The 16937-nt window shown below is 38.3% G+C and overlaps 1 protein-coding gene across 1 annotated transcript in view; it reads left to right on the forward strand.

The window, feature by feature from the left end:
* Positions 1–16937, forward strand: part of FLT1 (fms related receptor tyrosine kinase 1) — a 122974-nt gene that overhangs the window by 87674 nt on the left and 18363 nt on the right. Inside the window, exons 16-20 of the mRNA XM_070943655.1 lie at positions 2124–2230; positions 5175–5310; positions 13185–13289; positions 14021–14134; positions 14382–14470. Coding sequence (XP_070799756.1) covers positions 2124–2230; positions 5175–5310; positions 13185–13289; positions 14021–14134; positions 14382–14470 — 551 coding nt within the window. The remainder of the gene's footprint in view (positions 1–2123; positions 2231–5174; positions 5311–13184; positions 13290–14020; positions 14135–14381; positions 14471–16937) is intronic.

The raw sequence follows: 16937 nt of genomic DNA on the forward strand, positions 1-16937 counted from the left end.
AGCTGAATACACATGATATTGCACTGACTTGACAATTCAAAGCAATTCACTGTACTTATTACTATCCTGAGAAACTCTTGAACGTGCAAGAAGTACAAGCAGAGTGGAAATTTTATATAATAGCACAAAGAAATGGCAGCATGGAGCTACCTATGTCACAGTAGTGAGGATTCTTTCAATTCAAAATACGTTTTTTATCAGGATTGACATATATGATATACAAAATATTTTTCATATTTTTTTGTTAATAACACCCTGTTTTGAATAATCATGGATAAGATTTATATCTTAAATGTACAGGATACAAATTTGAGGAAATAGAATGTGAGATGATTTCTGGTAGGTCATTCTGTAAATTGAACAGTAGCATGTGTAGGCCTTGAGTAAGGTTGTTGAAGACCATATGTTACCAGAAATAAAAAGAGAAAATCTTGAAGGTCCATACTAATACTTTTTTATTTATATGATCTTTCTCTTCTCCACTTTATCCAGCCTTTAGATCATTAAAATCATTTAATTTGCTGAAATTTCTGAAAATTGAAGATGTTGCCAAGAACCATGTAAAACATATGAGAGGATGGACAGAAATGGACCCATCTAAGAATACATAGTTATTAGCATCCATATTAGCCTTTGTCTTCACAACATTTATTTTCCACAACACTTTATTACTTTACAAATAAAGTAAACTATTTTGCAGAGATGACTTCTAGATCAACAATTTCTGACTGACACTATATCCATGGCCTTTTGCATGCAGAATCCTTACACAACAATTCCAACAAGAATATATCAGAGTTTCTGAAGTATTCTGTAGATTTTGGGAATTCTCTGAGAACATCTCTGAGAATGGAAATTAGCATGAATAAATTATTTCTATCTGAAAAGATAGACTTTTATTATATGCCAGTTTTTTTCAGGTGAGAAGGCAACACTTCAGGAATATATTTTTAAAGACACAAAGACCCGGACAAATAGATTCATTATATAAAAAAAATCTATGTTCTCCTTTTAAAAAAAACTTTCAATGACTGTGTTATATCAAATTCAAAAACTATTTATGACAATCAATTTTCTTGCACTTCATTCTCCTACCTGTGCTAGAAGCAAATCTCTGTTGAGTAGGCAAACGTGTCAATCTGTTTCTTGTTTTGATGATGGCCTGATCTAGTTTCAGGTTGTTTATTTTTGATTAAGTGAGAACTTTCACAGGAATTAAAATGTGATGGCCTTGTGAATTGGCTTTGTAAGAGGTTAAGTACATCATTTTCTGTGAGTTGTGATGCCCATGAAAAAATAGAGGAAACTTGGGATCATACCATCGCAGCTGCCAGTTTGACTATTTGACCCTACACCATGGACACTGCTGCTTCAGTTGGTCAGCTTATTTATCTATCTCTGAAAAGGAGGCAGGACACCAGATGAAGAGCTTTTAATGCAGCCATCCAGATTCCACAGGAATCTGAGCCACAGCCTCAGAGCAGTTAACTTAAAACCAAACACATATTTTCTTGGCGTTGGGCTATGGAGGGCAGCCAACAGTGTAACTCATTTAGATCTCTTAAAATTAAGACCGGCATCTTAATTTGAGAATACCCTTAAAGAAGATCTTGAAACTACAATTGGTTCAGAATGGTTATAAGAGCTTGGCATTATTATACTTAAATTGAACCTATCATACTGTGGTATACAGCAGGGCTGTCAAACTTCCAGCCCGTGGGCTGGATGCCTCAATCACTGGCCACGCCCATGCCCAGTTTAGCAAAGGAGAAAAAAAATCCCGATACGTCATGTGACACCACCCTGATGACGTGAAGTTGACACCCCGGTATACAGCATAGCACAGTAATATAGTACAGTATAGTTAGAAAGTAATACTGTGATATAGTGTAGTATAGCAGTATGGTACATATAACAACATGTTAGCCAGGAATTCAGAGAATTGTGTTACAGTCAGTGATTATATCTGTTGCCACTCTTACTGGTTCAACTGATGGTGCTTAAAAAGGAAATAGCTGTGTACTACAAGTATGTTTCAATATATATTAAGCTCTGGATTTATTTTTATAGAAACTAATGTTGGTATTTACAATAAACTTGTTGGCTTGCTTGCTTGTTTTTAGGAACAGCTGAAAACTCAAATCTGGAGCTAATAACATTGACCTGCACCTGTTTGGCAGCCACACTCTTCTGGCTCCTGTTAACTCTCTTCATACGAAAGCTGAAAAGGGTAAAGACAAAGCCATCCAAGACTTCTATTTTAGAGGTTATTTTACTGTGTGGTTGTCCAACCTTTTGGCTTGCCTGAGCTCCATTGAGAGAAATTGCCACTTATAAAATATATCAGGGGTGTCAAACTTGATTTCATTGAGGGCCGCATCAGGATTGTGTTTGACTTTAGGGGATAGGGGGGCACGCGGCCATGGTAGGCATGGCCAGCTTGACGTCACTTGTGTCGGAAGCACCTGTGGTGGCCCGAGCACTCTGCCAGGAAAAACAAGTTCCCAAGCTCTGTTTTCGGCTGCGACGGCCTCCTGCAACCCTCTGCCAGCAAAAACGGAACTCAGGAGGGCCACACACAGTCCTCCCAAGCTCCATTTTTGCTGACAGAGGCACCACAGGCCAGTCCTTTGCTGTTTCCATGGCAGCCACACAGGCCAGATCCAAGCATCCTGTCGGCCGGTTCTGGCGCCTGACCTTAGTTTGACACCCCTGAAATATATAATATAGTTAATGTATATAAATAAACTTCCTTTATTTTTAAAATATTTTTACAATCTTGTGGGGCCGCATGACTAACTGACTGCAAACTACAAAAAAGAGAACAAAAAAGAAAAACAGGAAAAAAATAGACAAAGGGAGAAAAAAGGACAAAAATAAAGAAGTAAATTCCCCTATCACAAGTCCAAACAATTCTGATAACTTATCACCATTTCTTAAAACAGGGGTCTCCAACCTTGGCAACTTTAAGGCTTGTGGACTTCAACTCCCAGAATTCCTCAGCCAGCTTTGCTGAGGAATTCTGGGAGTTGAAGTCCACAAGTCTTAAAGTTGCCAAGGTTGGAGACCCATGTCTTAAAATATATCACATGGTCTTTTCTTTTCCTTATCTCATCTCTTAACCAGCTTAAATTTTCTCAAGCAGGCTCCCATATCATATACATAATTTAGGGCTCATTAGTCATCATGTCTTCTAATTAGAGCATAAAGATGCCCACTACTCCTTTTTACAGAACATATCCTCCTTTACCTCAACCCCAAGTTTCCTATGGAGGTAGCTTACATTCATCGTTGGCTGTTTTAAAATAGATCATTTCCCCCCCCCCTCTTCTCCCAAGACAAGACTTACTGTAGAAATACTCTTCTACTGTATGATGTCTCATTGACAAAGTTAAACATGACATAATCTGGGCTTGGGATCTGCCCAGATACCTTTTGTTACTTCTGACTGCTACAGATATACCATCAGTCCTGGAGATTACAAAATGCTGTTCAGGCATTAAGCAGACCCCCATCTGTGCATGCATCTTTTGAAATATTGTTAGACTCATAATGGTACAGAAGGTTGATTTAATCTGAGGGAGAGAACCAGGTTACGCGGAAGGAAAATATATGATTTCCATTAAACATCCAACACTTTAAATAGTGATATCAGAGACAATGAAAAACAGCCTCACACTGAATACCTAGATCAGTGATATCCTAACCTTTTCCAGACCGAGTGCCCAAAGCACGTGTGAACCCCCAAAGTAAACCTCCAAAATGCAATGCATGCGTGGCCCCCGCATGCCCCTGCACATGCACATGCATGCCCCACCCCTGCACATGCCCTGCCCCCGTGCATGCACAAGTGCCCCCCCTAACCCCACCCCCGCTCATGCATGACAGAGACCTGAAGATCAGCTGGCCGCGGGAGGTGCACGCACATGCACGGTGGAGCTGAACTGGGGCAATGGCTCACGTGCCCACAGAGGGCGCAGCGTGCCACCTCTGGCACACGTGCCATAGGTTCGCAATCATGGACCTAGATTGATCATTGGGATCTCAACCATACTAAGATGTGGGAAGTCAGTAGAAACTTGACCTCAGCTTTTTTGCTGGATTCACACTGAATCACAGATGGAAGCCAGAAGACATCATATTTTCCATCTGATAGGGGAAAGAATAGTATTTTCACATCTTTTAAACTGAGTGATAACAAGCATGACTTCAAAAGTGCCCACGTTATAAATATTTTGTTTTCATACCACCTTTATATTTTAAAAATATGCCAATTAATATTCTAGAATTGAATTCAGGAAGCAAGTATTGGATCAATAAATATGAATAGTCCATTTAAGTATCTTGCAAAGTGAGTGTGCCATCAATTCCAGCACAGGCTGGAATTTACCTACTTTTTCTCTGAATTAAGATTAATTAGCTTGATCATCATTAGAGATACTCATGCCCAAATCTCTCCGAAATCAGTGAAGCTTCTTCAGAAATAAGTATGTATAGGATTACAGTTTTAATCCTTCCTACAGGCTAGTGATTCTAAATTACTTTTAGCAATGATTATGGGGAAACAAGATCATGAATGCAGAAGTCTAGAGGGAAATGCAAATTCTTGAACATTTGAAAAATGCATGAACAAAATGTTACTGATTAATGTTTTACAGATTATATCTAAGCCTTGCACAACTTTTAAACCACATTTGGTCCCTCTCTCTCTCTCTCTCGTTTTTTTAACAAACATTGACAGCTGAACTTATCTGTTGCATATGCCAGAATTTTGTTTTGTGAATGGCTGTCAGCCAAATCTATTTTTAGGGGTCAAGGTTAGTCATTCTCTCAAAATACCCTTGCCTGAAAACACAGGCTCAAATCTCTATCCTATGGCTATTATTGAGGGTGTTTTTCATATGAATTTAATAAAATGAAAAAAGAAACACAAATCAAGCGAGTGAGAGACAGTGGTACAAAATGTGGCCATAATGAAAATCTACATGACAAAATTAAGGCGAAGAATCTTGAGAATCTCGTGTTTTGGCACAGAAAATGTACATCTGTAATGGGAGTTGCTTCTGCAATCATAGCTAATTAATCTACCATTTGCCTGACCAGAATCAGAACAACTTTGTCAGAATTGCTTTTATGTCCTATAGTGATGAAGGGATTTAATCATTCTTTTCTAGCCTGCTTCCTCCGAAATAAAGACAGACTATTTGTCAATCATAATGGATCCTGAAGAAGTCCCCTTAGATGAACAATGTGAGCGACTTCCTTATGAGGCCAGCAAATGGGAGTTTGCCCGGGAAAGGCTTAAGCTGGGTAAATATATCTATATTATTCTGAATGAGTAGCATGAGAATTTAAAAATGCTGGTCATCTATGTACTTTTCTTCATTTGATTCATTGACTAAAACTCAGATAAGATTTTTTTTTATCAAGGGAAGTATTAATTGGGATAATTAATTAAGTATGTTTCTTCATTGTATATGCCTACCTATATAGAAGGGAAAGAAACATATAAGCAAATACATTGGAGCAGGCAGCTACATTAAATCTAAATAATCATAGTTCCAGTGGACCCTGCACTTTTCTGCTTCTTTTGAAGATATATGTAGTATTTGAATTAGTATATATATATATATATATATATATATATATATATATATATATATATATATATATATTGTAAAATATATATATTTTACAAAATATATAAAATATAAAATAAAAATAAAAGGGATGCAGTGGCTCAGTGGCTAAGGCGCTAAGCTTGTCGATTGAAAGGTCAGCAGTTCAGCAGTTTGAATCCCTAGCGGTTCAAATGCCGCGTAACGGGGTGAGCTCCTGTTTCTTGCCCCAGCTTCTGCCAACCTAGCAGTTCGAAAGCATGTAAAAAATGCAAGTAGAAAAATAGGTACCACTTTTGGTGGGAAGGTAACAGTGTTCCATGCGCCTTTGGCGTTTAGTCATGCTAGCCACATGACCACGGACAGCCCTGGCTCTTTGGTTTTGAAATGGAGATGAGTACCGCCCTCTAGAGTCGGGAACAACTAGTAACATATGTGCGAGGGGAACCTTTACCTTTATTGTAAAAAAAACAAGATTTCTGTCTTGAATGTGCACATAGTAAAATTATATTTATCAGTTACAGCAAATATTAGAGTTTCTTAGAGAATGGTATGGAAGTTAAAATAGGCTCTTGTTTGGAATGCAGAAAACAGCAGTCATATAATATTCCAGTTTAAGATCTCAGTATTTCACAAAGATATCCTGCATCAATCACATGTGTAATTGTTACATTACTGTATTACATTTTGCATTTTTATCTACTTCGAAAATTGTGTGTGTTAGAAGTACTTGAGTGCCTACGTTAATATTTTGCTTTGACCTGAAAAATTGGAATTCTACTTTCAAAACAAATTTCGATTTAGATGTGTCCAGGTTACAAACTAACAGAATGTTCTAGTTGAATGAAATCTGGCCATAAAAACTGAACAAGGATATTTCATTCTCAAAAGCTGAGATTTTCTACAGGAATAATTTCCTCAGGGCTGTGCAGGGATTTGTTTAAAGGGTTCCAGTGTTCAAGATGGACAGTCATAGAAATTCTCTACATAGATATTTGCAGTGGTGAAATCCAAATTTTTTTACTACCGGTTCTGTGGGCATGGCTTGGTGGGCATGATGTGGCTTGGTGGGCATGGCAGGGGAAGGATACTGCAAAATCCCCATTACCTCCCCACTCCTGGGGCCAGCCAGAGGTGGTATTTGCCGGTTCTCCGAACTACTCAAAATTTCCACTACCGATTCTCCAGAACCTGTCAGAACCTGCTGGATTTCACCTCTGGATATTTGCTTTAAGATAGCATTTTTATGTGTGCGGCCACTATATGCCTTTCATAATGCATTGCTCTGAGGTTCTCTTCTAGAACTGTGTATAGACACAATGCAGTAGCTGAATAGGCAGATTAGAAAGCATACGTAGAATTGTGGCCTAAATCCACTGCAGGCCATTCTTTGCTGTTCAAAGTGCTGCTTCGTTTCACCTAATGATACATGCATTTTACTGTCAAAACTTTACTCATTAGAGGCACAATTTTTTCCCCTTTCATCCTCTATGCCAGTTTCTAGATCAGGGAGTCCTGGAATGAAAAAAAGCTGCACTGTGAAATCTTGATTCCTTTGACATTATGACCGTGACCCCATTTGCTGAAGGAAGTGCACTGATAGATTTCAAGTGCATTAACTCAAAAATATAAAGCACCAATGAAACAAATATGTGTCTTCCAGAATGAGCACAAGTATCACCAAAGCAAATTTGCTGGGAACCCACGATGGTTCTTATGTTTACCGTTTATTTGTGCTGGTCAAGATTGAGTTAATTCAGTTCCTTAAATTCAGGTTTGTAGTTAGGAGTTAAGATGCAGATCAGAACTAAGAACAGCGTAAGTGATGTGTGTTTGTACATGGGGAAGGGAAGAGGGAATGGCATAAACAAGGAAAGAATGTTGTGATCTTGAATGAAAAACAGATTTTGAAAAATTGGCTGAGTTCAACATGTTGCTAAATCATCTTTTGCCCAAATCTCAGCTACAGGGGAGTCAGTCCAACCTCATACTGACCTTGGCAGCGCAGACAGCTATTATCTACCATACATGACATGTTCTTGTGGAGCTTCTCATTTTTAGTCTCACACATATTTTCCTTCTTCAGCAGAAAAAAAAAAGCTCGTAATTCATAAATAGAAAGCGACAATATGAATCTTAGTGTTTTTCAGTAAATATTTGTGGAAATTGGAACTACACTGGTAGTCTTGAAAGTTGTCAAGGTTGGACACTCCTGGCCTACACAAAAACATACAGGGGTGGGCTTCAAAAATTTCAGCAACAGGTTCTTTGCCCAGTTGCTGGGTGAGCGTGGCCATGGTGGGCATGGCCTAGTCAGCCTCCTGCATCATGGCAGGTGGGGGGGGGGTTCACCTTCCCCAGGCTCTGGAGGCTTTCCTTGAGCCTCTGGGAAGGCGAAAACTGCCTCCCCCAGGCTCCAGGAGCCATCCAGAGGCTGGAAACAGGCCCATTTCCAGCCTTCCGGATCTTCCGGGACACCTGTTTTCCCCCCCTCTCCTAGCCTCCGTGCGGGCCCTGAACTTACCTCGCATGCAAAACGGGCCATGTGGAGACCCCTGGGAAAGTCGGGGAGGGGCAGGAGGGGCAGGGTGGGATGGGCGAGGCCAGCCAGGGGTGGGATTTGGAGGTTCTCCAAACCAGCCATAACGTTAGCTGTGGGTTCTCCCGAACCTGGCCGAACCCATAGCAGCCCACCCCTGGATACATCCAGGTCCAGAGATATTGTTTTGTTGCTCTTATTCCTACTAGTCTCTATAAGGAAAATAAGAGGCCTCTCCAGAGAGAAGAGGCACTAGTTGGTCTCACACATTACAATGAGCCAAAAATGTAGCTTATTTGATATTGGCTTGGTATATTACATGAAACAACTGTGGTTTGGAAGCCATGGTTATAAGTATTGTATGAAGCTAACCAGTTGTGGTTTATTCAATAAATTGGTTAAATAAACCGTGGCTTAGCATAATGTATTAAAAAAAAAAGACTGATGCTTTTCTATACCCATACTAAATTCTATGAGGTCTCAGCAACTGTGATGTACATAACATTATGGCTATGGTGGCATATCCTGTTACCAAACAATCCATCTACTTATCAGAAGGCAAAATGATTAAGTTGCTCTCCATCAACTTCTTGAAGCTCTCCAGAATCTCAATCCTAAGTAATTTACCTTTGTCTTTTTTTTCTAGGCAGGGGCCAATGCCATACAAAGAACCGAGTTGCAGTTACTCATTATTGCTATTTTTTAGAACTGCTCATGGAAATTATGTCAGGCCTAGAGGCATTCTTGGAAATAAAAATAATCCTTAAAACAACCAGTTTGCTTCACACCGTGTCAATTTTTCCCATTTTTTCTGGCCAAGAATTATGAAAGGCACTAATTACCTCACCACTGATGAACAAAACAAATTTGTAGCAAATGCAAAAAATGGGTATAAATCAGGGCTGAAATCCAGCAAGTTCTGACAGGTTCTGGAGAACCGGTAGCAGAAATTTTGAGTAGTTCAGAGAACCGACAAATACCACCTCTGGCTGGCCCCAGAGTGGGGAAGGAATGGGGATTTTGAAGTATCCTTCTCCTGGAGTGAGGTAGGAATGGAGATTTTGCAGTATCCTTCCCCTGCCACGCCCACCAAGCCACACCACACCCACCAAGCCACACCCACAGAACCGGTAGTAAAAAAATTTGAATTTCACCACTGGTATAAATCAAAATAGATGAAAGGGTGGGACTTTATACTGAATAAACTTGACACCAATCGCTCAGCAAGAGCTCGTAGGTCAAGCAAAGAACTAAAGGAATGTTGATCTACAAACTCCTCTGCATAAAAATAATAATAATTTAAAAAACCTGAAACTTTTTCTGTTGGGAAAGCCTAGGAACCTTTCCACATAACAAAGCCACCAAATAGTAAAATAATCCAGAAATAGATATTCTCTATAAAATAGCCTTGAGTATTTCAAACTACCTCACAAAAGTATAGCAGTTAGATTTAAATCCAATATAGTGAAAACTACAAGTCAAGATTGGCAGCCAAAAATAGCTGCAAACATATATTTAAAACTACAGTGATACAAGTTCATCACTAAAGGGTACAAAGCAAAGAAATATTTTATCTGGTCATAAAAGATACTCTGTACATCAACATCAAAAAATGAAGTATTTCTTGGGTTGCATATTTACATTGGGAAAGGTGTGTGTGCAAATTCTATAAAATATCTGCAATTTATCAGTATTAGATTAAGAAAAGTAACCAAGTATCAAATGGTACAGTAATTGTTCAGTCAAAAGTAGATAAAACCTTGCTTCTGTCCATCCACTTGCTCCAAGGTCTAAGAGCTGCATTTATTTATCTTATTTATGTATTGTATTTATTAATCAAAATTTTAAGCTACCCAACTTCCAACAATTCTGGTGAAATGAAAATTTATGTTTTTATTATGAAATGAAGTCAAGGTTTTCCCAATTTTGAAGCCTAAGGGCTCTCATACTTGATGTCTTTGTAAGATAAATGGATCATTTTTATACCTAATAGAACATTGCACATTAAAACAATCTATTCTCTCTCTTTGTTGGTCTCTCCTATTCTACTAAAACAATCTTCATTGGAAAACTTTTGAGTTTGTAAATTCTTGGTTGCAATCCTGTTTAAATCTATACTATGTAAAGTATGTTCAGGATGTAAACACCCAGATTCAGTCAGTATAGTCAGACATTTTGCTAAGAATGCTGAGGTTAGGCCATGGGGTAAATAAAAGCCCTGATAATAAGCCTATTAATAATATAATATAATATAATATAATAAATATAATATAATATAATATAATATAATATAATATAATATAATATAATATAATATAATATGTTAATTGCTTATTCCTATCTTACTTTTGGCCTAATATCATAAAAGACTCCAACCAGGGGTGAAATCCAGCAGGTTCTGACAGGTTCTGGAGAACCGGTAGCAGAAATTTTGAGCAGTTCGGAGAACCGGCAAATACCACCTCTGGCTGGCCCCAGAGTGAGGTGAGAATGGAGATTTTACAATATCCTTCCCCCAGGAGGGGGGAGGGAATGGGGATTTTGCAGTACCCTTCCCCTGCCACGCCCACCAAGCCACACCACACCCACCAAGCCAGTACCACAGAACCAGTAGTAAAAAAAATTTGGATTTCACCACTGACCCAAACTAAAGACACAGCATAATTTTTCAGAAGTTAAATACATTTTTGTATTTACGTTTGAGAATTTGCTGCAGAGGTCCCAGGGACTTGAGTCTCAAAACTGATTATTACAAAATCTTGAATATACTCTGTTAATCAAAATAGCTAAAACTGGGCTACATACTCCAAGTATTTGGCCTGGCATAAGGCAGTTTCCTTACTGGAAATGAAGACTTCTCAATAATGTGCAACCCTTCCTAAATCTATTCACCAATGAAACTGCAAATAAGACATTATAAAATATCTAGGATAATCACAGAGAATCCCAATCATTTCTAAAAACCATATTGGTTCCTTCTGGTGAAGAAGATTTTAATTTAATATTTAAATTTATATATATTTAAATTTATATATAAATTTATATAAATTTATATAAATTTTTATAAATCTTTGGGTAAGATGATCCCTTATCCAAAGCAGTGTCACTGGTAGTGTACTTTGTCTTACAATGGCATTAGCTCCTCACTCATCCTCCTTAATAAAAAGCCATGGTCGCCTTCTGGCCCCATACAACTTAACAGTGCATTGTAGCTAGAAAAAAACAAAACTTCGGACTATATTCTGCCGTTGCTTCAAATGAGACGTAGCTCACTTTTCATTTAGTAATAAAATTGCTTTCTGTGTAATTAACTTCCTATGCCCTTGGGGAGAGTTTATGCATTTTATAAAACAAGAAGAGTTTCATCAAGGTCTTAAAGTTTTCAAGTATGTTCAACAAACCCTTAAGAGCCTACATTTGGCAGTAAAATGTAATGTGACTAAAACCAGAATACAACAAAAAAACAAGAATGGGGGTAGGAGTAAGGGAGTTTTATTAGATTTTTCTGTGAAACTGAGATTCTTCAGATGGAAGACATGCCTAGAAAAATATGTCAATGTTATAATACAACAATACCCTAGTGGTATTTAAGGACCACAGAATGAGGTTTCTGAGTTGTTTATTTCAGTGTGTAAATGAAATATTAGTGGACTTTAAAAAAAAACAAATGCAAAATCCTCAATCTATGTATATGAACAAATGAACAGTAATATAGACTCCTAGTATCATAGTGTAGGAGAGGCTATTTAGGAGTCCAGGCTCCTACTCAGTGCAAGAGTTAAATAGGAAGCATTATCAGCAGTGGTGGGATTCAAAATTTTTTATTATCGGTTCTGTGGGTGTGGCTTGGTGGGCGTGGCATGGCTTGGTGGGCGTGACTTAGTGGGTGTGGCAGGGGAAGGATACTGTAAAATCTCCATTCCCTCCCCACTCCAGGGGAAGGTTACTGCAAAATTCCCATTCCCTCCTGATCAGCTGGGACTCGGGAGGCAGAGAATAGATGGGGGCAGGGCCAGTCAGAGGTGGTATTTACCGGTTCTCTGAACTACTCAAAATATCTGCTACCGGTTCTCCAGAACTGGTCAGAATCTGCTGAATACCACCTCTGATTATCAGCTAGGACTTTCCAACGTGTCCATACTTAACAAAGAGGGGCTATTGAATTTCATTGATCCCACAGCAATTTTTTTGTTTACTGTCTCTTCTCTCTTATCTTTTCAAAGTTATTTCAAGTAAGAGCTGAAAAGTTCACAGGTAGGTCCTAGGCCAATTCTACAGAAAAGGTGCTCCATAGGATGAGTGCCATTGCTGACAAAGACTTATATTAAACCTCTACAAGGAAGACCAGAAAAAGGGTCTTAGCAGAAGATCTCAAAAATAGTTGGGGAAAGTTGTTATCTCAAGCATTTGGTCTTAAACAAGCAGAGTTGTAAAACATGTTGACCAGGTTCCAGAAGAAAATAAGAAAAATCAATGAATTTATTTTAAAAACTTTTAAAATATGAATACGAACTTGGCTGTACTATCCAAATGAAGACAACAGTGAGTTGGCCCAAGAGATTGGCTGAGATAATCTTTTTTTGTTTTGTTTTGTAGTGCAAATTTTCTTGGAATTTCTAGACAATTTGTCATTTGTTAAAAATCTTTCTTAATATAGCCCAGAAACATTTCAGAAGTTCATGTTGTTACCAAAAACACAATAGCAGAGGCTAGAATAGACAGGATCAAAAAAAAGTCACAAGTGGCAATTTCTCCCTTACTGACCATATTGAGCTCCTGCTCTCTATTCCTATTTTTCTCACAACTTAAAATCCTACACTTAAAATAATTTCACATAGGTTAATATAATACCAGTTCATTTTATCACACATTCTGTACATTCATGCATTTTTGGTAGAATACTGCCACGTTCCTACCAAGAGAACTTTAAAGCATATTGGAGAGTGCAATATTGTAATTTCACCCAAAGCTGTCTCACTTTTAAAATGTTTAATATTACAAACAACTGTGATTTCTTTTTGATGCAGGAAAGACACTTGGGAGAGGTGCTTTTGGAAAAGTAGTGCAAGCAGTTGCATTCGGAATTAAAAAATCCCCCACGTACAAAGTAGTTGCTGTGAAAATGCTGAAAGGTATGATGAGCTTGGGTCGAGAAAATCCTCTATATATGGGGCATAAAATTTGATTCTTAGCTGATGGTAATCAAAATGAATGCATCCTCATTTTCAAATGTTAAAAATTTATTAATTGTTGCAATTTTATTACTTAATATATTGCATTTTTGCAACAATATAGTGATAGACAACAGCTTTTGAAAATGGCTGAGCTATCATCACTGTGGCTTCTTCTCCGTCCCTCTCTTTCTCTCTCTCCCTCATTGATGCAAAACATTAATCATTAAATTATAAAAGCTGAAATGATCAACTGCTGGCCTCCTGGTAGAAGGTTTATAGACAAACACAACCCTTAGCCAGTTCCATGGGTGTCCTGGAACGTCCTCCACATCTCCAGATCCAGATTTGACATCAACAAATTCCATATACGTAAATAGAGTGAACTGAAGAGGAAGAAAGGCAGGTCTCCAATATAAAAAAGGATCCAACAACTAAGGAATAACTTGCTCCAACTTGGAGAGAACAGCCTGTTGCACAGCAGTCCCAAGTTTAAGTTTCTGGAACAGGTGACATAATTACAGTCTGAATTTCCAACTATTAAAAGGACCCCAGCAATGAAGTGATCTGACGTTCAGCAAGAAGCATTGGCTAGGAATAAAACCAGCTGGCAATCTAGACCAGAGAAACCTAGTCATGTTGCTGGCACTCAATCCTTCCCTCTAATACCGTAATTTATCTTATCCTTGCAGAAGGAGCAACAGCAAGTGAATATAAAGCTCTGATGACCGAATTGAAGATTTTGACACACATAGGCCATCATCTTAATGTGGTGAACCTGCTGGGAGCGTGTACAAAGGGCAGAGGTAAAAACACAAAAAAAAGAAACAAATCAAATCTGAAGCTCTTATTTGTTAGTTTTATTTTTGCGGAGCTAAAAGTAACTTGTTTTGCTTTTATGTTATGATAGAGTGTAGGGCAATTAATGCTAAATTCACATCAATTTTGTTTTTATTGTTTTGCCTTTAAGAGAGCTTTTACCTTAAGTCAGTGCTGCTACTATTAATAGAAATGCATTTTCTATATTCACCTTGCCATTCATGTTGTTCACAGGACCATTGATGGTGATAGTGGAATATTGCAAATATGGAAATTTGTCAGGTTATTTGAAGAGCAAAAGGGATTTATTTTCTACCCACAAGGTAATGCCTCAATTGCCTAATTATAGTTTTTCAGCTCATCACAAACGTACGTTTTATCTCACTGCATCACTATATCAAAACAAAGTGATCTCAAAAGAATTCAGAAATAAGACACTGGTGGCTTGAGAGATTTTCCCCTGTAGCAGGACTGTCAAATTCGTGGCCCGCTAGCTGGATGCGCCCACACACAGTTTAGCGAAGAGGGAAAACGTCACGATATGTCATGTGACGACACTGTGACGACGCAAGTTTGACATCCCTGCCCTATAGCTTTACCTTGATTTTTGATTCATCAAGTTACAGGATAATGGTTGTTGTAAAATTGGGTGAAATATGGTGTACAGGAGAAAAGAAAACAGACGGGCAATTTTGTATTTTTTCTACTTGAGGTTTATACTATTAAAATTACAACGAAAGATAATATGGTGGATGTTAAAGCGTATCGGTTTAGATATCATTGCATACTTGTTAATATTTATATGAAAATAAAAATTTTGCGCAAAAGATAGGGGTAAATAATATGGAATAAGGAAAATGGAACGTAACAATTATGAATATGTTTATCTGTATTGAAATGTATGATACTCAAACACCACACCATCCACGTAAAGATACGTATAATTTTTTTTAAAAAATGAAAACTTGATGGAAGAAAAAAAAAGTTACAGGATAACGGTACCACATCAAAATGACCATGTAACTCTCTTCCTATGGATATGGCTCAAATAAATAGGGATCTCTGAAAAAGTTTTAGATTAGAGGTCAAAGTGATGTGTGGGCATGTAGGCATTCCTGAAAGTGGGAATCTGATTAGTGAGACACACTATATCTTAAAGACAATTTATTTGCAGGAAATGCATTATAGAGGGAGACAAAGCCTAGCACCTAACTGCATCCTACTAGGAGATGAGTGAAAGAATATGTGTTCTGTTCATGAGAAGAAAAGCAGTAGGAAATTACCTCAGATTAGCAATCTCAGACAAAGAGCAATCAGAAGAATGAACAGAGAAGGGACATCAAATAAATCATTACATCCACACTGCTCCCTTGCAATTAGGAGATCAGAAAGTACTGAAGAATTAATACCATTGGATTCATATCTCCAACAGGTATTTTTAAGGTGGTAAGGCAGGGATAGTCAACTGAGAATTCCTTAGCCAAATCTTTCCTACAAAAATCGTAATCCTATTTGTAATAGCCACATTAAGTTAATACAGTTCCATTCCTAATTTTATGTGAAATCTATTTGTGTGTGCATGCTTTTAAATAAAGTGAAGAAGAAACATAAATTTTATGAATCATAATTGCAATACTATTTGGATTGTATATATCGATATAGATAGATATGGATAGATATAATTATCTATCATTAAAATCTTAGTACTTCTTACACGTTATAAGATAACCTCTCTATCTTCCCTGGCTATTTGCTTTGCTAAATTGGAGACAGGAAACTGTAATCTAACTGAAGTTTTGAAGAAACCACTACTATGCTCCAAATCTTAGCATTATATACAGGTTAACATGAAGGACAATTCTACATATATTTTTTTCAAAATTGGAACTGAAAGGCAGGGAACTGTGTATGCTTCTTAAAGCTAATCATGAAGTATAGTCCTGAAAAATAATTTCTCTCTTCTAAGCATTCAATTTTTTTTATTATTTTCATATCATATTTATAGAGTCGCACACCTTACAAAAACATAACTCTGGGTGGTGTACAACACTGAATTAAAAAGAAAAACCTTTAAGTATATAAAGTCATCTTAAAAACTATTAAAAAAAAACACACAAGCAGAGAGGATGACTTTAGCCATTTGTAAGGGAGCCACTGCAGGATCCCCGTGGACCCCTGGATTTCCCAAAATTGATGGCATAGTCAAGTCCTGAGAGATTTGTGGAACGTTGAAAGATATGAAACTAGCCTCATTTCCGATGGTAAAAGATTCCATAAAATTTTAGCAACCGGTTGCTGGGTGGACGTGGCCATGGTGGGCATGGCCTACTCGGCCTCCTGCACCATGGCGGGGGGCGGGTGTTTTCACCCACCCCAGGATCCAGAGGCTTTCCTCAAACCTCCGAGAGGGCAAAAATGGTCTCCCCTGGACTCCGGAGGTCAGAAATGGGCTCATTTCTGGACTTCCAGTAGGCCAGGTTTTTGGCCTCTCCAGGCTCTGGAGGCTTTTCTTGAGCCTCCGGGAGGACAAAAATGGCCTCCCCCAGACTCCAGGAGACCCTCCAGAAGCCAGAAATGCACCCGTTTCCAGACTTCTGGAACTTCCGGGAGACCCATTTTTTGCCCTCCCAGAGCCTCCTCATGGGCCCTGTACTTGCCTGGCATCCAAAATGGGCTGTGTGGAGACTCCTGGGAGGGACAGGGCAGGGTGGGCGGGGCCAGCCAGTTCTTGCAACCACCGGTTCAGTGAACCAGATGTAAAATGCCATAGCCATAGCCTCTCTCCTGGGA

The sequence above is a fragment of the Pituophis catenifer genome, unplaced genomic scaffold, assembly GCF_029215685.1.
Source record: "Pituophis catenifer annectens isolate HBS135680 unplaced genomic scaffold, rPitCat1.0.hap2 SCAF_4, whole genome shotgun sequence".
Classification (NCBI taxonomy): domain Eukaryota; kingdom Metazoa; phylum Chordata; class Lepidosauria; order Squamata; family Colubridae; genus Pituophis; species Pituophis catenifer.